This window comes from Platalea leucorodia, assembly GCF_965183815.1.
Source record: "Platalea leucorodia genome assembly, chromosome: Z".
In the NCBI taxonomy this organism is placed as follows: domain Eukaryota; kingdom Metazoa; phylum Chordata; class Aves; order Pelecaniformes; family Threskiornithidae; genus Platalea; species Platalea leucorodia.
The window spans coordinates 27,495,145-27,522,244 of record NC_138858.1 but is presented as its reverse complement, the minus strand read 5'-3'; the positions used below and the strand labels follow the sequence as shown (position 1 = coordinate 27,522,244).

At 43.5% G+C, this 27,100-nt stretch overlaps 1 protein-coding gene across 2 annotated transcripts in view; it reads left to right on the top strand.

Moving 5' to 3' along the window:
- Positions 1-11,362: 11,362 nt before the first annotated feature.
- IQGAP2 (IQ motif containing GTPase activating protein 2) overlaps positions 11,363-27,100 on the top strand; it is a 130,303-nt gene continuing 114,565 nt past the window's right edge. For both annotated transcript variants that reach the window (XM_082335410.1, XM_082335412.1), the window contains exon 1: positions 11,363-11,421. In XM_082335410.1, the coding sequence (XP_082191536.1) occupies positions 11,376-11,421 (46 nt within the window). In that variant the 5' untranslated portion in view covers positions 11,363-11,375. The remainder of the gene's footprint in view (positions 11,422-27,100) is intronic.

The window sequence follows — 27,100 nt, the reverse complement described above, 5'->3', positions numbered from 1 at the left end:
GTGTGTGCCTTGATAAATTCTCTCTTTTGGAGTTCTGAATTTTTCATTTCAAGTCCAGCTGGTACAACTGTGAACTCATCTTTCCAGTATGCTCGTCTGTATCAGATTGCCAGCTTCCAAAATGTTTGACCAAGTGTTTTGATTAAGTCCCCTGAGGAGAGCGGTCTGTATACTTGTGAAAGGGCATGCTTTGTGTAGGATGACTGTGTACAGTATAAATCTATAAAACGTGGAAGTGTTTATAAATTTATCTGCCAAATATTTATCATCCATGTAACAAATGCAAAGTTATTTAGTGTACATCAGATTAATAAAGGGGCATTTTTTGCTCCACTATATTCAAATAAAGATTTGTTCTCTGCAATGAATACATACCAGGTGTGATGATAGCCAGAACATCATTCTTCACTACCCACAGAATACTGAAAACTGTTGTTTACCTTAATTAGTTCTTTTACAAAGGCTCTCTATGTATCTCACCTTTAGTGCCTGCAATAGAGGTTGAACATGTATTAAAAGAAAAGTTTGGAAAAAAAGAAAAGTAATGGAACAAGTTAATAAAATTAAAGAAATGTAAATGACCGTAAAAAAAGACAGCGTAAAAGTTGCCATGGTTGCAAGAGACAAAGTTCTTTAGTTAACCATCTGGGATTCATATTTTTATGGTACATAATTGCACGAAATAGACATCTGGCCTTTCACTACATAACTGCGTTGCAGGGGTATGTTATCACCCAAAGGGTCTAATCTTACTCTCTGTGAAAAGAACACTGCTGCAAGGTATGATGATCCATGCATCTGAAAGGCCAATGGGAATTCATACAATAAACTATGGTTCCATAAGAACTTGGTATTCACCAAAAAAAACCCCCAGTTTTCTGAAGCAGCACTGCAACAACATTAGTTCTTCATTTCATTTGTGCACTCAGGGCCTCTGAAAAGCTTCAACAGATCAAATGTGGTAGCTTTAAAATAACAAAAAAATGCTGAGTTATTTATATTCTGCCATCTCCATGGCTGGATCGGAAATACATTTCCAAATATAGGTTATTCCAAACAGATGACGGACTAAACAGAACACATGAGCCTCTTCAGCAGTGTCACCAATAGGGAAAAGTTAATCTACATGCGAATTGAAACATTTTTCAGCTCATGCAAGAGTACTGTCTGCAAAACCCAACACCAAAGAACATGTATGATTTTATGACTGTCCTTTGGCAACTGGATTTTTTTGTGGTACAGTACAGAAAAAACTTTCTCCATTTATTAAGTACAACCAACAGAAGTACTAATCCATATTTTAAGTGTCCTTAGATGTACACCCTCATCTACCTGCCTTTGAAGGGGATTGGTAGTATAACTACACTGCTGTTGTCCTCTAGTGGAGATGAAGCTTGTATGCTTGCGTCTCCTAGTCTCATTTTGGGAAGAAATCAACCTCATTCGTACAGAAGACAATATAACAATCCAAAAGGGAATGTGGGAGAAGATGTGCACATATTCTTCATAGCTACGTTTCAGAAACTTCACCTAATCTCTAGAACACCTTCAGTGGCAGGGAATCTTGCGTTGGAGCACATCATCCTGCAAAAAGGACACTTCAGGCTGTAGGACTGCATTTGTCTGAAGAATTTTGCAAGCATACATGTATAACTCCTGGCTGACACATTTATGCTAGCAAAAAGATGACATTTAAGTCAGAGCAGTGTGTGTGTGTTTGTCTATATATTGTGTGAGACAAGCCAAGCACATAGAGACTGTGGATGCCAATGTAAGAGGAGGCGGCTTTTTGTGGTATCCGGCACTGTGTATACCTGAGATCACATGTTAAAATAGATCATGTGCATCCTCCATATGCTTTGCTTTCCACTAGGATGCCAACTAGGCTATGACTGTTATTTAGTCCGTTGCAATTATAAAGTTATGCACTTGATGTATCAGGCTGATGAAAGATCAGGATCTAACCTGAACCGCTCTCCATCCCTTTTAGTCATCTCTGGAACTTTTTTATAGCATTTTGCATTGACAGCAGAGAAAGAAACACTAGCTTAAAGTTCCTCATAGACTTTCCTAAAAATATTAAGCTGAACTGAAAATCATAGTATTCTATATGTTTTCTGGTGGCACCATATGGAAACTTTCACAGTATGCAGGTGAATCCACTCTTTCTATAGAAAGTACACAGACGCATTTCACATTGTGTTATTTCTGGTTTTCAGAGTGGACCTAACTGGTCTGATTAGGACTGCAGTAATGATTTTGTATTACTATAGCAGACTAAAGCTGTATGTGCAAAATAGCTTGGGAAGGCACCAAAAGCCATATTACAGAGAGACTTCCTGGGAGAGGAGGATAGAACTTCAAGTAAGGGCCTGACCACATCAGTTACTGAATTATGCAAACACAAAGGTCTGGCAGCTGTGATCTGTGTACCACTGATGACTGCACTAGGGTACACTGCCATTTTCAAATGGCTGTATGACTTCTGCTCAGAAAGACCTATGTTTAGACCTAGAGGCAGAAGCTGCAGCTGCTGCCATCAGTGGCAATGCCTGAACAAGCTACATCTGGAAATGCCTACATTTGTCAACCCAGGCAATGTTTCCAGCTTTCAAAATGAGAAAACAAACCAGTGTCAGCCTTATCAGTCCTTCAGTAACTTCTGTTATCCTTCAGAAAAGCCAGACTGTGGCACTTCCAACCACAGAATGGGAAATTGTCAAAGTATTCCTCAGACACGCTGTCCAATGCTGAAAGTAAGTAGGTACTTAAGGATTGTTAGCTACAAGAATGAAGTGTGACATGCTTGCTGCAAGCACTTAAAATGTTGCTTGGATATCCAGATAGTTTGACTGAATTCTGATCAGGTACAGCCTAGGCTGCAGATCTTATCTCCATTCTCCCACAGGCAAATGGCACTTTCATTAAAAAAGCTTCATGATAATACAGAGTTGCATTATTGCAGAACAACAGTGGTTTTGCCAGTGGTTACAGTAGCTCTGAATTGTGCATTTTACAACAGGTTGTGTCATAATGTATTTAATTGTGTTGTGTGCCCATACAGACTGCAAACCTCTTAAGCTTGGGAATCTCAGGTTGTTCCTGACTTTACTTAAAAATATACTTTGCTTTGCAGTCAAGCTGGACTTTACAGAGACTAGGAATGAGAAATCAGATAAAACTCAGAGTAATCCACCTTCTCCACCATCCTGGAAGTGAAGGCATTAGTGGACTCTTACATTTGCTACGCCATTTAGCTTTGAGTGGCTCTCCTTGCATACACTCCCTCAAGGACTCCCTTGCAAACTCCAGATTCTGCCTACAAACAACATTGCAGTGCTGGTGGTAGAGCTAGAGGTAGAGCTAGACTATGAGAAAGGCAATCCTCCTGGTATGTAGGATTACACAGCAGCTAGGATCTTTTTTCACAGGTTTATTTCCCATCCAGCAGGTCTGGGCCCTTGGTGAACTGCTGTCTATGAATATGTTCCCCCCTCCCTCCCATTTTGTCCATAAGGAGTTGCAGAAATAATTGGGTTTTTACTGTCTAGTAAAATTATATGGAAAATAAGCTCAGGCTCCTTGAGAACAATTACTCAGAAGCCCAATTCTCAGTATGCAGGAGGAGTTTGATTTCGTCCTTTCAGTCTTTAGCTAAAATCAGAGCTTTTTAAATATGAATGAAATGGTGAATCTGTTCAGAAAAAAAGAGGTCACTAGCTAGTAGTAAAGATGTTGGAGCAGGACCAAGGAACAGCAAGATAATGCTATACTCTTGAGTTACAGCAATACCAGTATTACACTGCTATTGTGAACTCTAACTGGTCTTTTGGTAGGCCTGTCATACTGTGTTTTGTGAGCTAAAATACATATAAAATACGTAATTGTTAAAGGGCGGAATACATAGGCATATGAAACCAAATTCCTAGGGAAAAACTCTGAACTTTGCCTGGCAAAAGCATATCAGAACTATTGACTGATCATAAACCAAAAGAAAAAAGGCGGATAAGAGCACACATCTGTTTAAGAAGTCATCTATAATTAAATATGCTACTTTGCATTGTTATTGTGACATTAATGTTGAAACCAAGGAAAAATATCTGTTCATTATGACACAGGACGCTGTCTATGTGGAAACATTAACGCTGGCCGTGTCAGGGGAGCGTATTTTGCTGCCAGTAATCTGGTTATATAAACAGGTCCACTTTGAAACAGTGCAATTGCCAATCTGACCTACAGGTGGAGTAGGAAAAATAGCTAAAGGAAAGGACCAGGAAAGACCTTATTAATATAGAGCTTGCACAGAGTTTCAGCTGTCATTGCCCAGCAGCAGGCTGAGATCCTTTGCTTGCAGATAAACCCACTGACCTGGTATGGCATGCCTCATGAGATGGGTGAACAAAGTGTCCTGAGCCGGGGACTGGCACACCTCTGCCTTGCGCTTTGGTGGGACAAGTCTCAAGTGGACGGCGGCTCCGGGCCTCTCCACAAGAAGTGCTGCCATAACCCAATGAACCAGCATCAGGATTCAAGCACTCTCCAACCTACACAGGCTTCTGGTTCATTTTTACCTGGAATTTCACATACTGGTTGTAATGCTATAGCCGCAACTGATTTAAGATCTGGTTATCTGAGGAATACCCTTTTTCCTTAGAAAAATATCAAAGCTGCTTCCAGGAGTGTAATTCAAACTGAAGCCATTTTGATTTAAATAAGAGGAGGCTGCTGACACTGTGCTCCCTGTGAAGGATCCTGCATGCTGGAATTAGCTCTCCTCGCCAAGCTTCCCAGAGCCTGAATTTGTCAGTCTTTTAGACATGATCTTCTTTTTTCTACGCTAATGTGAATAATGAGGAGCTTTTCAAAAGGCTGGAGGTGTGCCAGTGGAAAAGTGGTGGAAATAAGAAGACCAGAATTAGTCTAGTGGAAATCCATGGGAGTTCAGCCTGTGCTTTATCTGTGGGGAAGCCATTGGCAGGCAAGAAACAGTTGTAGGGTTGCCTTAGCTGTCACTCAGTACACTGTAAATGTAAAGATCCTAGCACTCTGCCTCGAGAGTAATAAATAAATAATACATTAATGAGTGAATAATGCATAGGCTTTTAGTGGAGTGGAAACATTGCTAAGCATATGCAATCACAAGGAAGCACACAGATGTTGTATTACAAAACCAAAAAAAACCCCACCCCAAAATCCTCAAAAATACCCCCAAAGAAGAAGCACTGCCACAAGCAGACCACTTATAGCTTGTGGATAACATGTGAGGAAACAATCAAGATTTTACTTTTGCTACATCCAACCCGATAAAGAATGCTTTTTCACTGAATCTGTGAGCTGCAGCTGGGCACAGATGTTCCCTGCTTTCAAACAGTTCTGAATTCATTTTTATGGTCATTCATTATGTCTAGACAAGGAGGGTCACTCCACTCCGAAGTACTCTGTTAAATGAATAAATATTTATTCCAACAGACAAACGGAAAAAGCTCTTTTCTGGCAAAGTTCTTGCAGAAAGATTTCCACCTCTGTCTTGCTAAACTCTTGCCACTTTTGCAGGAAACAGGGCATTTGTCCAAGACATTTTGAACAAATACTTCTTTTTTTTAAAACCTGTTCAAGCAGAGAAACTGGTTTCTTAGGTACCTTGGCAGGCAGGATTTAACCAAGTCTTGCCAGGATGGGAAAAGTGGAGGGACCCCTCACATGACAGGAAAGGACATATAACATGAAGCAATTAGAGGCAGAAGCAGCAAGGTATGGTATAACTTGGCATTCCCACCCTACCACTGGCTCTCACTTTCGGCACAGGACACTTCACTGCCCCTCTTTTATACTTGAGCAGCTCTTTTGGAGCTGAGCTGACTTCTGAAAAAAAATCACAGATTTTGGGCAGGGAGGAGGAACGTTAAGTCAGCTCAGTCCCATGACTGAGATAATGGTGTGACCCTACAGATAGCCCCACGAGCACAACAGCTTTTCCCTCAACATACGAAGTCTAGAAAGGCTCTTTTCCTCAGAACAACTTAAGTGCAGGTGCTTAAGCACCTTACTTTGGTAGCTGCAGCTTTAAGGCAAACAACATGAGATTTGCAAGTGGTGGAAAGATGACAGATTTCTAACATTGAAGTAATTTCTCTAATCATGTTCTTTTTCAGGTGTCAGTGCTATACAAAAATAGTCTTTTGTGCACATTTTAATACATATCTTATGCTTTCTTATTCTAAAACTTTGGCTCAAAGTTACCCACATGGTTTTTTTTGTTTTTTCTCCCTCCATCCCACGAACTATTTCTTTTGCTTTTAAAAACTGAGTTTCCAATTTCAAGATAAATAACAACATAATAATTATTTTCTGTTTAGACTGATGCCCAACAAAGCTCAGTTACGTGTATTTCCAATTACCTTGGCTCACCGTAGCAGCCATTGTAAAATCCGAGGAACGTGTTCCTCTGTACATTGAGTTTTGTTATTCAGTGTTGCCTCTGACTGTACGCCAGGGCAGTTCAGAAGATAAAATCACTTCCTCAAGAGGAAGGAACCGTTGCTGCTGAGAAAGAAAAGCACTTCAGCACTTCTGTTCCGGGTCTCCATTCTACCCGCTCATTCAGTATTTCCACAGTATTTTGAATTTGTGAAATCTCACATTTCTTTAGGGTGCTTTGACTGACATAGCTCCAGTCTAGCCTGAGCTTAATATACTTTTTTCTTTAGGGTTTCTGCTGTGACCGCAGGCCCCCACTCATTGGAAGGAAAGAGCTGAGAGGGGAATTGTGGAAGGGGAGTGCTGCACAGTCACCTGTCCCTCCAGGAGCACAAGGCAGGGAGCAGAGGCAAGTGATGTCCCTCACTTGCTTTTACCAAGCAGGGGAGGTACAGCCTCCCCACTGATGCTAACTATGTTTTTTCAGGGATCCCTGTGGCCAATAATGTGATGACATATTTGTTTACTTACCTCACAGCAATAAATAATGCATAACACAAATACCATGCTGAGGGGGAGGCTGTAACCCAGCATGGTTCCCAGTGCTGAATCCCCACAGCTGATCCCCTTTCCCATGGAGGCAGCCACTTGCAAGACCCATGGCAGACCATAGAGGCAGCCGTGCTGAGGGGGCACTTCCTGATTTTGTGTTTCCTAGTGTTGCCTTGAGGGCCTCTTGACCTTTGTATTGGTTTCATAAACACAGCAGTAGTGGCCTTTTCACTACAATTTATGCAAAATTATTAATCTGTATTCACCTGGCATTCCTGCTGAAATCCTCGTCAGTGTACAGGAGGACCAGCTCTGCCACCGTGGCCCCTGTGAGTCATCGTCCCTTTGGCCACCTCTGATGCCCAGTAGGGCTGAGGGGGCCCTCCCACCATGCTGAGGCACCCAGGGTCCATCCCACTGGTCAGGGAAAGATCTGCTGGCTGCACAGGGAGTGTAAAGGGTGGCTGGTGGGTTTTGGTTACGACAAACTGTTACTGGGTCTGCACAAGTGCCAGTGTGGAAAGTCCAGCTTGAGCTTGTCAGCCTTTAATTAGCTCTGTGAAGGAAACAACCGAAAAGGTCCTTGCAGTAACTGGGTGCCTGCCTGGAGCTAATCTCCTTCCTCATTGTGATGCACAGATTCAGGCTGACCCACCCAAGGAGCAGCTCCCTGCTCCCACTTACCAGGGTGATCTCTCCAGCCCAGGCTTTCTCTCATGTGAAAACAAAAAGGATATGGTCGTTCTCTGCAATACCTAATAGGGGAAAAAAAAAATAAAAAAAAAAATACCCCCCCCAAAACCCGCAGCCTCTTTTAAATTAGCAAATGTAGTTTTCTTTTCTGTATGACAAACACAGCCAACCAAGGCATAGAGTTTACCAATAAAATAAAGGTATTGTCACAGAAAAAGTAACATTAAAGCTGCTGTTTCCAACAAAAAGCCTAGTGTCTCTAATTACCTGCCTGTACTTGCGTCACTGCTACATAAGCCACTCAAGAATTTCAAATATCAATATCCTTCACCATATAAAATCCCTTTGTACACAACAGGACTGTCAGGAAACCTGAAGTAGCAGAGGCCTCTGCAGTATTTTGATCCAAGTGCAGGCAATGAGACATAGGAAGAGTACATTTTTGTCCCTCCCTCCTCTCATTTTTCCGTCAGCTTGTTTCCCTGCTAGATCCGGAGAAGCCCATAGCTGCCTTTGAAAATACAGTTGGTGTATTTAAATACGGTCTGTTCGCTGAAGCTTGCTCACACGTTCACTCCCTATGGGGGTGTGTTGCTTCGCTCATGGGCAGGTGCAGAGGCTGGAGCTGGGCTGTTAGCAAGAATGTAGTGGGAAACACGTTATCCACAGCACAATGTCCTTGATAATACGGTGAGGACATTGATCTTAAGCGTCACTAAAGAACCCAGAGTGCGAACAGGAAATGTTCACATTCAAACATTTACTCTAGATAGCTGACTACACTGATTTCTTAAGTGCGTGCTTCTTAGTAACTATAAAAGTGGAGTGCCTGAGTACTTAAAAGAGAATATGGTTCTGGTGTAGGCTGACCAAAAGTGTGTCGTTGATTTTACATCATTTACTGCAATCAGGTTTCCACAAGATGGTGGGAGAATGCATGGTGTGCTGCCTTTCTTGTAGGAAAACTGTCCTGCCAGCCAACCGGGCACTGGGTGCAGCTGTAGTGGTGCTTCAGAAGTGGAAGAAGAAGGAAGGAGAGGAGGAAGGTGCAGAGGGGCTGTTCCCCCACCTGACACGCAGCCCTTGGCATCTTGCAGCGGCAGGCTGCCACCCCTCTGCCTAATTCCTGCCAGAGGTGTCTAATCTTCATGCCATGAACAGCTGATGGAGCTTGCCTTTCAGGCTGGAAAACCAAGGATTAACAAATCTAATGCAAAAGGTCATGAGCAGGCCCGTGTGGCTGCTGCTTGTTACTCCAATATTCTTTTACCTGTCTCATCTCCCACTAAGAGCATTTGGTTTCTGTTGTGCCTGTTGTTCTGTGAGCATTACAGAGGTTACCTCTGCCAAAAAACCACTCTCACTTCTCCCTACCCTGACCTTTCATTTCTCCCCCAGGCTGCCCCCCGCTCTGTGCTGGCACTCGCATTTGAGAGGCAGCTGAGTGAAAGTGATGGAGGAACTGCTGGCCTAAGAAACAACCCTATGGAAAGAAAAAAGTTAGTTTTTCACCTGAATCAATTAGCTGAGTCCCCATGTGGTGACAAAAATGCTGGTGCTAGCCCAGGGCAAGGGGACCCATGGGGCAGAGGAGGGAGAGGACATGTTGCAAATACAGAGGCTGAGAGACAAGGACAAAGATCTTCTCAGCAGCAGTGTCAATGTATGTGCACATGACGCCACAACTGCACACGCCCTCATCTTTCCAACCACAGCAAGTGAGGGAGTAAGAAAACACACCGGAGACTGGCATCATCTCACAGAGACCCTCTGGAGCTTTGCTAGACAGTTCCTCCAGGAGAGAGACCCCCCCTACCACCGTCTCACACCAGGTCTACACACCCTGCAGACCAGGCTGAGCACTTTTCAAGAGAGAAGTGTTGTCCTTTAAAATGTGATGCAGCTCTGTCAAAAATAAGCTTTTCACAGGGACAAGGCCACTGGATTTTAGTCAGAAAAAATATCTTAAAGAAAACTTTGAAGTGTATGATTTTGAATAAAGAATAAAAGAAATGGAGGGAGAAGGTGTTCTTCAATATTTTATTGACTTAGGCTGAGTATAACCGCATAAAAGGCAGTAAAAATGGTCATTTAAAGCAAATGTAATGTTTTCAGCCAACTCAAATGCACTTTAAACTGTGGAAGCCAATTTCTTCATGTCCATGCTGGGTTTGGTCACCCACTTTCTTTCTTTTATAAGAGGAGAAGCAGGTAAATGGGTGATTGTTTAAAATTCAAGAAAGCATTCAGAAAGCCAAGTGCAGACTGTGGCTCTACCAGTGCCTGCATCACACACCTTTACAGTAAGTCGCCATCCCTGGGCTCTAGGGATGGAGGAAAAGGGAGCAGAGAAAATCAAAATGACCTCAACAAAAGTAATGGTGTTTCCTGTTGGGCATCGTTTTCCTCCTGTACCCTTTCAGTCCTTTCCTCCTGAATAATCCATGTTTTAATTACTGTCAGGAGTGCCTTTTTCCCTGCAGCATGTTTTCAACCTGTAAGCCATACCCAGCACAGTCAGAGACAGGGAATGAGCAAAATGAAGGCCCTGCAAACAAGCTACAGACATCCTCAAACCTATGGAAAACCACAGAGGAGACTCTATAGATCCAACACTGTTTTATTTTGAAACAGAAATGACTGAGATCTTCCAGACAATCTGCAAACACCCATCGAGAGTCACCTGGCACCTGGCTATGCATGAAACCACAAGCATGCTCAGGTGTGTCGTGTCCCACAGGTTCTGTGAGGCAGATTGTGGTTGTGCACAGACACTGTTTTACTCTCTGTCTTCCAGCAAACCTCATGTCAGGGGCTTAGAGACTGCCAGGAAGATATGGTGCTGCCCTATAATACGCCTCCATTAGAGAAATCCTTGGGCCTGCCCACCTCCAGGTGCCTTTCAGATGTCGCCTGGGAGCCTGCGGCCGCAAAACATGAACCTTTGGCCCATAGATTTGTTGCTCTGCTGTCCAAATTCAAGCCCTCTCTGAGGATACCAGGGACACCCTGCAGGGAAGCCAGGAATGCAGGCACATGCCCCGGTCCCTTGCAAAACTGCTTGGAAAGGGGCACCGACATGGGACAGGCCTGTGCAGGCGTACCTCACTCCAAAGGTGGCCTGCGGATTGCAGCGGTGGCTTCCTGGCCCGGCAAAAACGCTGCTTGTGGAGGGTGAGAGTTTTTCAAAAGAGCAAAATTGCAGGTGGGAGTCCTGGGCTTGGTTTTTCACTTCTCTTCACAACCTTGCACTGCCAAAACGCCAGAGGGGAGGTGCTTTGGCCCTTGCCACTGTGAGGCTGTTGGTTTTTTTTTTTCTTTTTTTTTTTTTTTTTTTTTTTGAGGGGGTGTAGGGGGTTGCCTTTTTATTTGCTTTTTGGTTTCAGGGCGTTTTGTTCTTTTTTGCTCTTTTTTTTTTTTTTTGCCGCTTTTTTGCCTTTTCTTTCTTTCTTCCTTTTTCCTTTGTTTTTCTCCCTTTCCTTTTTTTTTTTTTTTCCTTTTTGGTTTTGTTTCTCCCGGCCGTGCCTCGCCCGCCGCACAGGCGGCTCTCCGGGTCGGCGGCGGCGCCCCCCGGCCCTGCGCGGAGCCGCCCCGGGTGGCCTCGTCCCCGCGCGGGGCGGTCGCGGCCGCGGGCGGCAGCAAATCAGCGGGGCCCGGGCCGCGCATAAGAAGGGCGGGCGGCAGCCGGCCCCGTCCCTCCCGGCGGCGGCAGGATGCACCATGAGGAGCTGGCGCCGCTGCAGCGGCCCCGCTACGGCTGTGAGTGGGGTCGGGGGGGAGCGGGGGGCGCCTCAGGCCCTTTTTTATCATTTTTGGTCCCCCTCCCTTGCCGGGTTTCTCGGTTTAATATTAAAAGAGGGATTTGAGGGGAAATAAAACCCGCCCAGCAGACTCTGTTGCAGCGCGCAGCGCTCCGGCTTGTTTCAGGTTAGCTCGCCGCGAGCTCCGGCTGGGCGTTGAACAGGTTTTCATGCGGCTGGGTTTTGTTCTGAAACTTTCCGAAAGGATTCTAGCTGTAATTCTGCGTTGCAACTCGGGAGTCTTAGGTTAGAGCTCGAGCTTTGGGTTTTAACTTTATAACAAGGTATCGCTTTGGGTTGTAACTTTATAGCTTAAGATTGTGACTATAGCTTCGGGTTGTAACTTTGTAACCTTTGGATTATCAATTCGTAATTTTGGATTATAAAATTAAAACTTTGCTTTCTAGTTTTACAACTTTGCTTAGAACTTTGTAACTTTAAATAATAACTGGGGGTGAGGCGAGAAGCAGTGCAGGTATCGGACACCTCTTTTTAGAAGAGGTGTACTTGCTTCCCGATCTGTATTTAAGAAAAGCCCTGAAGCACCTTCCCTCCTCCTGGTGCAGGGCTCTCAGCATTGCTGTGCCGTGCTGGGATCCTGCACCGGGCTGTGCTTTCTCCCGGTTCCTGTGGGCAGAGCAGAGCAGCGCAGCGCAAGCCCTTGGCTTTGCCCTCCCTATAAGAAATGCCTCTGATATTTCAGACATAGCAAAATGCGAACATGCAAATTATTTGCAAAGCACACAACAACCCTGGCATCCTGTGGTCTGATGAGCAGCCTCCCAGGTCTTAGCGTAGCAGCTTTGTTTAAAACAGGTTCTGAAACCTCTTTTTTGAAAGAAGCACAAAAAGCTTGACAATGTTAGGGGTCAATTCACTTCCACCCGGGGCAGACAGAAAAGGTGGTGCTTGGCAGTGAGACCTTCAGCTCGGAGCATGCTGTGCCCTCCTGAGCATTTTCCTCTATTGATGCCTGCCAGTTGGGGCTGTCTGTGGACCCTGCCTGTAGGTTTCATTTTTCATTTGCACTGCCTGGTAGGTGGATGAGAGAATTTTGAAGACATATTCACAGTTGTCAGTATTGATAACATTTTTTGAGTGGTTATTAGAAGTGCAGGCCCACACTAGCATGTTAGCAAAGGTTAATATTTTATTTGTGGACCCAATTACCCAGTCATCTCAGCTTGCTGTGCCACTGCCCACATTGTGGGGCAGTGTCCGTGCTGTGTGTCGCATGCTGCTCCAGTCCCAGGCTGGCACTTTGTCCACTTGCTTCACATGCAGAAACTCCTCAAATGTATGTGGTGTGCTCATCAGGCCCCCAGCACCAGGGGCTTTCCTGTGCACATCTGGTCTGGCTGGTATCAGAACATTTGAGTCTGGACATGTAACACTTGCTAGTCTGGCATAAAGTCTAAGATCAAAGATGAGGCTTTGACTTAAAGCAAAGAGCTCATCCTTTATGCCTTCGTTCCTGCCTGGGTACTGAGGATGATTTACCTTATTGCCAGAGCTGCCCAGAGTATTTTAAGAATCTCAGGCCTTGTTTATTGTGGGGAAAGTATGACCACATTAAGGATGCTCAATATAGTTTTGAAGATATGGTCTGTCCTCTCAGTATTTACGCTTTGCTATGATAGTTCAGAGTTTTTGGCTGCAGTGACCAGGGAGAAGTTGGTGTCTTGAGTTGTAGCCACTCTCCTGGTGTTTGGCTTTCCATTCCAGGGACAGGAGCTGATGAGAGCATCCTTCTTGGCTTTTCTGTTGCCATCTCCCCTCTGATCAATGCTGCCTGCTTGCTCAGGCTCCAGTGGCTATTTCGTCCTTCTCTGAGTGAGAGGTTATGGCTGGTGTACCTCACTGCATCCTCTTTTCTTTTAGGATGGATTTTTTTTGCTGCAGAAACCTTTAAGATAACATTACTTTCAAGGGACTGGGCAACAGCTCCTCAAATACACCAGGCTGATGCCTATATTTTTAAAAAAATACACCAAAGAACTCCATAGAGAACTCCATAGACCAAAGAACAAACCATAGCCTTGTCTGGAGTGATATCACAAGTATGGGAGCATGTTTGGGTTTTTTAGCCTGTATCTAGAAAACCAAATATGCTTTATCTACGCTGTATTTGCCTGCCATTTTGGGAAGAGGAGAGAAGCAGCATCTTAAAAAGCCAAAAGAGAGAAAAGGCTCCCTAACTAGAAAACTTATATCAGCATTATCTGAGCTCTTATGAAGCCCATCATAAGTTGTACGTTCTCTGTATAACTAAAACTGCACTTTGGATCACCGGCAAACACTTCCCTATGTTGAACACCACATCTATACTGGATTTCCTAGAAGAGTTAATAAGTTGTCCAGGTTAGGCTATCAAATTGCTAAGACTCCTTGCTTTAGTGACCTAGTACTGTTTTAAACATTTAACTTAACTTGGACTTTTGACTTTGGCTTCAGGCTTCTGGCAGAGTTTGTGTGTTTGTCTGAAGAAGGTTAGCATTTTATTATGATAATTCTCTGCTAGGAAATATATGAACCTCTGTGTGGTTATCAGTAGCATTTTGTTTTGAGAACTGGAGAGGAAGACACATACAAACCTTGGCTACGTTTTGTAGCCTGATGGATTCCACTGGGGAAAAAAAAGTGGCCCTGGACACAAGGCCTTGTAACACAGAGTAACTGGGAAGATATATCCCTAACTTAAAAACTAGCTTTACATTACAAGTTTTGCTGATGTATTAACTCAGAGATATGCATCTAGAAAAAATTCTTAGAGCTGATCGTTTTCATCTTTAAAGTCAGGAAATAGCTGAATGAAACCAAACAAGAGGATGCCTTTCTGGGTGGGTGCTAGTTCAGGTTGAACATGGTTCATGGAAGAAACAGGAGCTCAGAGCAAAGTCTTTGAGCCTTCTCTTTGCCTGTTAGGGCCAAAGTCTTGTGTCTTCCTGGACCGCTTATTGAAAGGTGCCTCCGAGTCTTCATGCTGTCAATAGCTTAAAAAAGATGTGGAAGAGATGTCTGTTGGTGCTCCATTGAGTCTTTCAGACATTCATGTCCAGCACCAACTCAAGTGAGATCATACGAGTACAGGGAAGCAGCTTATACAGCACAAACCATGTTAACAGGCACACTGCAACTGAATTTACGTAGCTGGTTTCCAGTTTGGCTACAGCTGTTGCCTGGTTTATTTCTCAATCCCAGCACAATCAGATGCAGAAGTTCACAGAATTGCAGAGAATTGGGACTTGTATTACAACTTCAGGTATGAGCCATTTTTACGACGCAAATACTTGGTGCTCTTGAAGATTACAAAGAGGAAAAACTATGAATCTTGGATGTGCCTCACAGATTAAATGTGAAGTTTTGAACATAGGAAGACAGTGAATCAGGCAGTGGTGTATCTTTGAGAATGCCTTTCTCCTAACACTCTCAGGTCCTTTATAGCTAAGCCTCCCTGAAACCTGTGTGCAGAAAAGAATACTTAAGCTTTGTAAGAAATGTCTGAATGGCTTCACCACACTTCTGGGAATGTAATAAAGCTACAGTGAGTGAGGCCATGAGTGTCTGGATTTGCAAAGGATTTCAGGCATTTCCATGCTCAGAGTAGCTGAATTAACGTACACCCCGGCTCCCTGTATACAGAGTGGGAGAGAAATTAGGTGCTTCAGCATCATCAAACACATCCCTTGGAGACAAGCAGCTAAAGAAGTCTTCACCTTTCCTGCCGAAGCTGGAAAGCCAGCTTCACTGGGCATAGATGTGTAAATCTGGGGGGAAACTTGACATTGGTATCCAGTGATGAGGGCATTGCTTGTGCTTCTGGTCGTTGCTCCCAGGACTGCTTCTGTTTGCTACTAGGAGTTGTGCGATGAGACAAATGAGCAGCATGAAGCTTTGTGAGGGGGAGCTGCCATGCCCATGGAGACAGACATGGCAAACCTAAAGTGAAACACAGCCTACGCCTCTCTATGAAACTGCACCTAGCTTCTTACTTTGGCAGGATGTGAAAACTTGCAAACCCATGGCTTTTTGAAAAGCATTTAACTTCAGAAACTATAAATTTGTCTGCACGTCTATTAAGCGCAGGGAAACAAATGGTTTTTTTTCAATTGAAGAGGGGAAAAAAAAATCTTTTGGTAAAAGTTCCGTAGTGTTTTTCTAAGTGAAAACAGATGGAGTTTTTAAAGCTAAAAAAGAAAAAGCTTAACTGTATCCTATGCATATATATTCTTTTGGGTGTATACTTTTTTGTATTACTTGTGGCTTATGAGAACACTTTTCTTCTTTTTTATTGATGGGTGTAATTTGGCAACCAAATACACTGTTTATCTCTTCCACCCTTTCGTAGTTTGCTAATAATTAAACTGCTGAATGAGAACTTGAAAAGTTTAACTGCTTTGTTTAACCAAGTGAACATAATTCATTTAGTAGGAGTGGTTCTCTGTGTGCTTTTTGTACAAAGCAGGATCATCTCCCCTGAAGTCTCTTCGTAAAGAAAGGACAGAGCTATGTTACAGCATGCTTAAAGCTACTTGAACGTTGTTGAAACAGGAAATACTAATATTGTGCTGGAAGCGGGATTTATAGCACATGTGAGTGTCCAATACTCGAGGCAGGGAATAGGAAGTATGCAGATTTGCAGCTCATCTCTACTGTTAAGTGATGTTTCAGTTACGTAGTTGTTCTGGCTCAAGATTTGCTTGATGCTGTTGCTGATTCAAGCTGACTATGATTTACTAGCAATAATCTTACATGTAAGGTGGAAAAAAAAAAAAGTGCCTGGCAGTGACAGGCGGGACTGGTGGGTCATATTTCAGTGGGATGATAAGCAAGTGTGCTCTCCTGTGCTCTGCTGCTTGCAGGAAATCATTAACCTGCTGTGTTTGCTTCACTTGTTCAGGCTGTTTCGGTGTTTTTTTGGAACAGATATCCTTGAACTGCTGCATGTTGTGGAATGAAAGCGCAGGTGCTGGAGAGGGGAGAAGCGATGCCCACGCAGTCCTGGGGAGCAGGATCAGGGAGGGCAGGGGCTGGGTGCCCACACCCCAAGGAGAGGAGGCAAGTGGGGAGGAGTGCCTCCTGTGGGCACCTGGTTTGCCAATCCTTGATGAGATGGGCCGGGACATGAGCTGGGCCCTGCACAGCTCGTTACCATGGGTCAGCACTTCCTGCGCCTCACTGCTTGTGTTCACCTTCAGAAAACAACAATGTCCTCTTCAGCCTGGTGCCAGCTGCACTTTGAAGAGGGTTGTCTGCAGGGCACATACTGCCTTATCTTCACAGCTGGGGGGAGAAGGGGCCTGCTGAGCACCTGGCACAGGGGCAGGTTTGTGCTGGTGACCAACACCTTGCCGCTGGCACTGCTCCAGTTGTGTTTTGCCAGCTGCTATGGCACATGCCAAGGGTACCTGTGTCCATGGTGTTGATGGGCTGGTGGGGCAAGCAGTGCCTGCAGGGTGTTGTGGCCAAGGGCCTTGGTAGGGTGTCGGAGTGGGCCATGTGGCAGGAGAGGGAGGGAATGGGGCCGAGGTCCGCACATGGAGGTCTTTGGCGTGGAGAAAAGGGATGCTTTGGTTTGGAGATCAATTTCCCTGCTACCCATCAAGGGAGATACTGAATCAGGGATGATCATATGAACTCTGCACGGCTCCTAAACATCTTTTGAAATGTGTAAGCAGATAAACAACCATTAAGAACCTGTGCTGGTGGCCATTTCAGAGTTGAATTACTGTTTTGTTCCAATGAGTACGCAGTAGCAAGAAACACTTACCTGAAGGAATTATGTCAGTTCTTTGTTATCACTTATTGCCCAAGTTAAGAGGTTGGCCAGGCATAAATTCTTCAGGAGTCAGATTCAAGGAGTACCTTACAGCTCTGACTCACAACTGCTGGCAAACCACTGCCAGCTCCTAAGGACCTGCTGCCTCAAGGTGTGGTGCCTGCCCTGCCTGCCAGCCAGGCTCCAAAGCTGGCAGAAATTGCTGTCTACATCCCAGGTGCTTCTCTTGGCTTGGGTGTATCAGGCTAAGCAGTCCGTGGCATGAGCTAAAGTGGGTGATGAAGAATGTGGTCTCTGCCAGTCCTCCGTCCTCCCCTGTGGACTCTGACCTACTTCTTTCAAAGTACAGTAAAACCTCTCACAGCATCTAGCAAGGTATTTAAACCGATTCTTACAAGGCTCCAAAGCCTGCTGGTAAATATGTAGTCATGCATGCTATCCATCTTCTACTGTCTGTTTGTCCTGAAAATTAAGTGTATCCTCCTGCATTTGTGTCTGATTTGTAAAGCTGCTTAGTACATTGGTTGTATTTGCAGGATTGGAGCCTCACAGCTTCTAGGAGCACAGCACAGATTAATTCAGGGGCAGTTAGAATGGGAAATGCCCAAACTCTGTACAGAAATGTTCTTCATTAAGGCAACCACGTTTTCACAGGGCTGTGATGTCAAACTACAGGCCAGTCAATGTTTTACTTGTGCTTTTAAAGGGGTGTTTCAAAGCCGTTTTGGGGAATTGTAGATAAGTACAGGGGATATCTGTGTCTAATAGTCTGGTTGAAGTGACTAGAAACAAGGCAAAAAACTTGAAAACTAAAGGACACTGGTTTGCTTTGGCAAAAACATGGTTCTGTATCTAGGGCCATCCTTTTTCATAAGAGAAGCTGCTGTTTTCAACTGGTGTTAATTACATTGGGATCCCAGCTCCAGCCTTGCTGCAGACTTGCAACTGGTGAGATTTCAGCAGCCTAAACTTGCCGAAGTGACTTCAGCTGCTCTGTCAGGCTGCTGTGGTCTTCACCTCTTGCCAGTGCTCATACAATGGCACAGAAACCTTATCTGCCAGGAAGCTAATCTCTCCTTGCAGAGCTGATTTGCATTGCTGGATTTGCAGTCACTTCAGGCCTCTGCAGGGGCTGGCTGCAGATCTCACAGCTGCGCCTGCCGGCCCAAGGCAGGGAGGACAACTTTCTGTCCAGGTGCGACTGTGGTAGCCAGAATTTAAATGTGTTTAAATTGTTCTGGAACCGCACCCTGAAGCTGTGGTTTCGCATGTGCTTTCAGTCAGCCGTGCTGGTGGAAGAAGCAACCTCTGCTCCTTCCATGGGATTATTTTTGGCTGGATTAGATCCCTGGTCTGGCTCACAGCATGAACCCACAGGCAGGTCTGCCAACACAATGTAGTAGCTGGAGCAGGGATGAGCATGAGTGGGGGGATGGCAGGTCGAGTTGATTTCAGTTGTGTTTCTGCTGCACATACAGACCTGGAAAGCATGTGTGTGGTGGGGCAGCAAAATGTGCAGGTAGCACACGAGTGTGGACTGGGGCACATGGGAAGGAGCAGCATGTGTCACCGTGGTGTCCCCCCGGGTGCCTCTGCTGCAGTGCCACTGCCACCCCAGTGCCCTGCTGCCTGCCAGGGCTGGGGCTGTTCTCAGCTCTCCTGCCACCTAGGGAGTTTTGAGTTACAGAAATGTTTTTGAGGGAATTTTGTCTCTAGCACTCTAGTTTCATAAAGCTGTAAGCATCAGTAAAGGCACTAAAGCGTTCCCCAGACAATGCCACAGTGGTAAGAAAATTGTAAGAAACTGCTTAAATACTAGACTACTTGAACAAGAAAGAAAAACAAATGCTTTTTGTATATAAAGTAAGATTAAAGATGCTTTTCCAAAACTTTTCTGGTGGTAAAATTATTCTTGGCTTGCAGGGCCTCAAAACTGTAGGGATGAGATGTGACTTGCAGTATATGCTGCCTATTTCTGGGATTTTTAGTTTTTCAAGCCCAACTGATTTACCCAATCAATAGCTGGCTGGCCTCTGTTCAGTGGTAAACAGTCTTAAATTCCATATGTTCTCAATACAGTATAGCAGAATAAATAATGCATTGAAATATCAGCATTGATATGTGGTGGTGTAACTGAAAAGGAACACGAAGGAGTCCTGGGGAGAGCAGGGATTATGTTTAGATGAATTTGGGACAGAGCTTTTACCAAGGAAAAATGGTCAGCTGTTTTTACAAAACCAGGCACACGGTAAATGTGATTTCACTACATCTGAGCTAAGAAATTGTTTTGAATACTGCTTTTCAGACCACAGCAGAGCACAGATATCTTCACTGTGATTTAGTGGTGGCTGGGAGATGAACCAGCCTTGGTTTGGCATTTGAAGTTGCATGGCAGCTGACTACTGAAGGTGGGTAGACAGCTTACCTGCAAGGATTGGACACAACTGCCTGCTGCTTTGAATTTACATCGCCTCTGAGTATAGTAATGATGTTTAACAAATGGGTTAGAATGCACCAGAAAACATGCAGATTTTATCACATGTAAAGCAACTCCTTGCTTGTGCTCTAATTTCTATCTTCATACAGATCACGAGAAGTAAGACCACATGGTTTTGCTGAAGATTTCACTGATGTGAGTTATTTTAGAACAAAATGAATCAAATTTCTTAGTTTTGTGGGTAGTAACGGGCAAAACAAGGGCTGGTGTTTCCTATAACACTGAACCATGGCAATAACACTCAGCAGTTTCCCCTTTTTTTTTTTTTGCCACAATTAAACAAAATTAAGTAGCTCCATAAATGTTTACAGAGGCTTCTGATAAAAATAGAGGTGGATTTCTGTAACATTCATTTGTATCCTTTTTCCTAAAACTACGGTGGGATGGTGCTGAGTGGTAGACTGCTTCTGTCCAGACTGCGAATGCTATATATCTGGACTCCACAAAAGGATGAAGAAATGAGCAGTCAAGATTTTTGGGTTCCTATAGCAGCAGCAGAATTGGTCTGCACTAGCTTCTTGGGCACATTTGAGATGCAAATTTACATCCGATCAGGTTATTTCAATTTAATTTCCTCAAGTTATAAAGTATAGACTTTCTTGGAAGTCGACCAGTTGCATGAAAACTGTTACCAATTAGGTGGAAATATTCTCCTTGTGCTCACTCTTGACAGCCTTTAGTGTGCAGGCTAGGAAAAGCAGAAATACTGCTGATGAACAAGGCTTGTTGTGACACTGGGGCTCTACAGAAATAGTTCCCATATAGAACAGGAATGGCAGAGATTTGCCTGAGTAAGATACTGCTGATGGAGTAGCTATTTTTTCAGGCTGCTCTGCTCCCTGTAGCAGCTGTAAATACCTTGTTACAAGGAGGTTGACCATAGGGCATGAGCTGGTAACCAGGGCAAAGCTTGGAGGAAGAACCATTACAAGTCCCAGCAAAATCTTGATTTCTGAAGTAGAGCCTCAACAAAGGAAACAGACTGCAGCTATTGAAAAGATGATAAAAGTCAGTGCTCAGCCCTTGAGGATCTGAATTTCCTTGTTGGGCAGAGACTTCAAAACTTGCAAACACGTAGCTTAATTTGATGTTAAGTTTATGCATGTTGCTTGTACTATGGTTGCCATAACAATGGTTGAAAGCTAGTCATGCTTCCTTTATTTTAGTAGTCTTGGTATTGCTATTTCGAACAGAACGCTTGTTTTGAGGTGTTTACACAAGGCTTCACACAATGCTTCTGATATGCTCCTGATATTTTATTCCTATTTGATATTTAGTGTTGTTGCTGTGATGCTTTCATTAGTGGAAATGGATTCAAGGCAGCAAAGTGGCTGTCCTGTGGTCAGTACTTGCTGCATTAATCCAAACCTTACTTTTCAGAGAGGGCTATGGAGTAGACACAAGCAAGTAACCTGGAAAATTAAGTTCTTCAGGATGAGACTGACAACGTTTTATGTTAGGTTAGAGGAAATACGAACTTAGTAGAACTAATAGAGTTATACTTAGAAACTTGTGAGTATATGATTTGGGTGAAAACTTATCTTATGAGTGCAGCTGTCAGTGACTTGTTCTGGAAATGGAAGTAGTCAGTTTATTGATAAGTTACAAGGAACATCTGTCTCACTCTGTATCTGATGATTTTGCAACGATATGCACAATGATAGATGTGTCATTGTCACTTGGAGCAGTCTGGACTCTCGACATTTAGGTACTGGATGTACTGAGTGAAAGGGTGGTGTTTTGTCTGCTCTTTTCAAGCCTTGCTCAAAGGTCTGTGGTTAGAGACTTAAATGTTTTGTACTTTTGTTCTTTCCTGTGGTTCTAACTCCTGATGATGAAGGAAAAAATAATTCCTATTACTAGCTATGTATGTAAATGAGAAATAAGGGCCGGAGTTGTCCAGAAGCAGTGTGGGCAATTGTCCTGCAAGCAATGTCTACCTGCCTCTGCAGTGTGCTCCCAAAGTGACCTAGCAGGGAGCACTGGGAGGAGGTTACCCTGGAGCCAGTGGTGCCAGCTCCAATAACTCTGCAAGCACTGGCTTGCCTACTGTGGAGTGGAGGCAGCCAAGCAGGCTTCAGGGGATAACCGAGGTCATTGCTGACATGGGACCGCCTCTGAACTGCTTACCTGCATGGATACACTGAGTTTGCCTTCTTCCTGCAAGAATGTATCATCTGACTCATGAAGCAGGAACAAAAAAGGTGCATCTCCATCCAGTGTGCCTTTCTGTACCTGTGTGGACCAGCACAGTTGGCAAGGCCAAGAGGCTGTAGGGTGAGATCCTAACTTTTTTTTTTTTTTTTGTGTGGTTCCTGCTTGTGCTGGGCCATCTCAGCTGCAGAAACAGCTGCTGAGTGTACAGCAGTTTTGGAAGTTGTTTCACAAGCAGCTCAGCTGCTTTCCCAGGGGAGCCAGGAATGCTGAAGGGAGGGCAGGAACCACCATGGCTCTGTTCAGTCTCTGCCTCTGGGTGCCCAGGGGTCCAGCTTATCACCTAAACTTACCATACCTATATGCTGATGTTCTATATCATATAGCATTTCTTTATGTTCTTGTGAATTTTAAGCCATCTTTTGTATTAAAACTGATCATCTTATTCTATGGGTCTGTAGGTGCAAACTAAGTTTTCAGATGTATTAGGGATAATGCTTAAGTTTTTTTTTCTCCCCACTAAGATTAAAATAAGCTGTTGTGCCTGTAAATGAAATAATTTTAATTACAAACTTCAAAGATATTGTGACTGTAATAATTATTTAGGAATGAAAAGCAAGGCAGTCAGAGGGAAATGTGTTCTCCATGTTTAAGGCTGCAAACTTCATGGCATGCATACTTACCTTTTTTTACTCATGTGCTTGTGTTTTTATCTTGAAGAAAAAATGTGCTGCAACATTTCAGGTGTTTTCTGGAGCTCCTTTCACAGTATGGAGAGAGTGAAGCAGATTATGTGTTTGGACCTTGGTAGAAGGAGGACTCTGCAATAGGCTGGCTGGGGAAGGAGCAGGAGATGGTGAATTGTCGAAGGAAGATTTAAGACCACATGTCAGGGCTGAGGGTTTCTACGCTGCAGTCTTTCTCATGGTGTTTTCAAATTTACTCGGTGCTTAAGTGATGCTCTTGCTTATGGCTTTTCCTAGACAGGTGTCTGAGTCCTCCTGAGTCCTATGATTCAGACCCTGAGACTCATGTAGCTCTTGTCTGAGTTACTCAGTGACACTCAGACACAGTTTTCTCCTCAGGTTCTCTTTGTCTCTCCCTCCAGTCTTCCTGCTTGTCATCCTCCTTTTCTGTTCTTTAAGCTACACCTTACCACATTTCTTCCAGCTGGTTACTGTACTGTGAGTTTGCTGGTAGGAAGCTTTTTGATGTCAGCCTCCCAATGATATGAACATTGAATCCATTTGGCAACTGTTCTCTCCCAGAGAGAATATTATGCTGGACTTTTTTCAGGAGGTGTGAGGGGCTTTTCCCTTCCCCTCTCTCACTCCCCCTATCCGTGTTGTTCTTGTCTTCCTGCTTTCTCACAGCCAAGAGTAGCCTTCAGGTAGGCGTTACTACAAGTGTATCTATAAATCACTGTTCTCATCTCAGGCTGTGATGCAGATGAACTGCTTGACACTTTCAAGATCGAAAAAGAATCGGACAAAATTCTGATTTAGCCAAAAATCCTGTGCAGCATTTGCAGGGTGTTGTCTTAATTGGTTACTATTTAAATGGCCATCAGTCTTTTGAATTTCTACCAAAGAATAATGACAGGGATCGAAAACTTTAGTGTTATGCTCTTCCTTGTGGACTTTAACCAGTTTGCCTTTTGGTGAAGCATCAGTGGTTCTTGTCAGACACGCTTAGCTTCTTCAGTCTCTAGGGTCCCCTTTTGCCACAGTAAGCCTCGTACTTCATTGTAGTCCTGTGTGTTGGCTAAGATGTCTCAAAAAACTTAATTAGGGTGATCTTAGCTGCTGTTTACACAACAGAGTGTCTAAACTGGCAGTAGCAGGAGCGTGATAGAGCCGTGGGTCCACATGCGTGAACAGATGAGGAGCGGACAAACCTGAATTTGGGTTTCCTGCTGCCACCGTGGTGAGTTCAGTCTGTACCCTGCCCTTCCTCCTAATGGTCTCCAGCCCCTCTTTCCTGTTCTTCTACTCTGCTTCTGCAGTGGCTTTCTGCCCTGTGCTTGATCCTCAAATGTTTATGGGTGAGGCTGTGGCCACAGGCGGTGGTGGTGTGACTACGTATAATGAAAGCTGCCTTTGGGGTTCAGCAGAATGCTGCAGGCGTGTCTTTTTTTGCTGTTAACTTGTTGTGCCTCTGCTTCCAGCTCCTTGTGTAGGGATGAATGCCTTTCAAATGAGCTTTTCACCCTTTTTGGGTAATCTTCAAAGTATTTTACCATCCACAAATCACTCCTTCTTTTATGTAGGTGTGCATATGCATTTGCCTTATTGTTATACCTGCTATTCTCTTCAGAGAAAAATTAAATATAAACTTTATAATGCTAGAAATAAATTTCATGGCATTTGTAGGCAAGATACTTAGCATTTTTCTTCTGACTAAACCCAATTACAAGGTTGATACTGAGGCGTACTGTAGACGCTAACATTTTTCTATATCTTTCATAGTTGAGTAGTGTATTTTACTAGCCTGGCAATATTAAACTGTCCTTTTCATTATTTCATTTACATTCTGCTTGTGTTAAGTTGAACTGAGGTCACAGTAGGTAAAATGTAAGGAAATGGAATCCATATGGTAAAATTTTGGCTCTTTTATTAAAGATTGTTAATGTATATTGCTAATAAAAAGCAAACAGGTTAAAGTAATTGCAGTGAAATGAATGGAGCAAATGGTAAAAGTGTCAAAATACATGGAATTCAAATCACAAGTTCTTTATTTAAGACGGCAGTGAACGTATAAAACTGACAGAGGATCCTTTCATGCTTTCCTATTTGTTTCCTCATGAATTAACATCTGGAGAAGGAAAGCCTGTTGGAAATTCCTGCTGGAATGTGCAATACTATTTTGAATGCCTTGAGCCTCCAGTGATGTGCTAATCTGACCAACCAAACTTTTAAAAAGATTGCTTTTGTTAAAGCCCACATGAAAAATGTCATTCCTGCTGTAAGTATGTGGAAACTAAGCAAACCTTCCAACCAGACTGACTACTTACCAGTGTAGCTTTTTCCAAGCTGCCTCAAAGCTTGGCCATGTTAATGGCTTTTGGACTAGGTAAGTGGAGAAAGGATGGCCTGTAAGGGAAAGAAATAACTTGTAATTGGTGTTCACTGCTTCTTCAGGATCCATCAGCCTGAGTGCTTCCTTAGACTTGCAACTCGTTCAAGAACATAGACTGAGGATTTATTAGTGAAGAGTTTTAAGGTCAACTGGGTAGTTCATAGAAAGGAGCTAGAATTTTAAAGGTATTCTTTGAGCACCTGAATCTTGGGGAAACCTGTTGTGTCTTGCCAGCTAGCAAAGTATGCAAAGATAAACAGTTACAACTTTATTGAGGAGTTATGTGAAGTATTGCTGGAAACAGTGAGACTGGCGGTCAAATGTAGGTGGAAGTGGTTGGGCAATAGGATGATAAATTGCATTTCATGTTTGTAGTTGTAGATGGCAACACCTGAAGCTAATTGAAATTGTTTGTAGTTGGATTTTCATATACTTACCTCAACTCCATTACTCTGTCTCCTTGTTCTTCCAAATATACAGAACAATTAGACTGAAGTTAAGATAAAATGAACCATATTATTTTTCTTCACAAGGTTAAAGGACTCTAATAGAAAAGAGATGGCCATGCTCTGATATCATTATACAATAAGATAATGTCAGAACTACTTAATGTCTTTTAATGTATTGCCTCTACTAAAGTCTCACTTGATGGTACTGCAGAAAGCCTGAGATTTAAAAGTATAGTAAAGGATGTGTATCCCTATAGGCAGAAAAATGAAAGTTAAACATTCTGGCAATGCATGTGGTTACTTGCTGAATGCCAAAGCTGTCTTGTGTCTGTGTGGTTAAACAAGACTTTTTCTAAACTTTGTGGGAATGCAAGTGTTTTGAGACTCATCTGAGGACTCCTACAGCCTTCTGCCAATGTTGGCACTTAACAGACTGAAATTAAGCAGTTTTGACACTTGGCTCCAGGAACACAGGCTGTGGTTGTTGTTGCATCACTGTCCCTTTGGTATGACAGTCCTAAGGACCACGTGTTGTAATAGTCTTTAGTCTCTGTAAATGGATGTGGTTAGACTTGTGGTAGCAGATACATAAGACTGAAATAAGATCCTTTTTACAGAAATGAGGGGAGGACGACTTGGGTGTGTGAATGCACGGGAATGAGCTCTATGAGAAAGCTCAAGGGAAAGGTTGGTTTAGCAAACATTTTTAATTTTACATGAGGATGTCTTTTTACTGGACTTTCATTGTCAACACTCCCATGCTAATGGTGTTTGTTTTCCCTATTTGCGCAGTGTCTGGCACTGAGATCTGGTCCAGGACAGTGGCCCTGTAGATCCTGTGTGATCCTTGTGAGAGGGGATAATGTCTGTCTGCTGGCCAGAAGATGCGTGTGTATTGCTGTATGAAAATCTGAGCCTGCATGCTTTGGACAACGTAATAACTAGATTAGGAGAGACATAGCCATTTTTGAAGGAAGAGGAGAGTAGTTCAATGTCAAAAAGGTTTAAGAAATGCCATATTGAAGAGTCTCATAATTGAATAAAGTGTATTAGTCTACTATCTCAAGTGAATCTGCCCTCCAAGTTCACAGCTGTGTTGGGTTTTTGAGTGCTTGCAGTGTTTTCCTTTGTCCAGAACCCTTTCTTGGAGCAAATGTTCAGGCAATGGACTGAATTCTGTTAACTGGAACCATAGAAAAAGGCTCAGGCCATCTGGTTTTATTGTTGTGGGACATGTGCTAGCTGCTTGTGACTGTGCTCTTTGACAGAGGAAGTCTGTAGAAAGCTGTTTTAATCAGAGCCTTAAATTTTTCATACAAAGATAAATGTCTTCCAGCATAACAATAGACCTGCAGGTACTAAATACCTTAATAACAGAACACCTGTAACAGGTGTTTGGTGCTGTAAAGCCTTTTTTTTTTTTTTGTAGTAGCCTATTGAATCATCTCTGTCCACATAGTTAAAGTTGGCACATTTTCTTCTGCATGTTTAGTAAACTGTTGCATTAAATACCTGCTAGTTGATATTGGGAGTGGAGGCTCAGGAGGGAATTCCTCCTTCTGTAGCTTTGAGCAGTGTTTTTCTGATATCTGTACATGTAATCCTGTCCACATATTTTCCAGATGCCTGACAGTGCCATAAGCTCCTGCCCCACTGCTGTGAGGGCAGCTCAGGTAGCAGC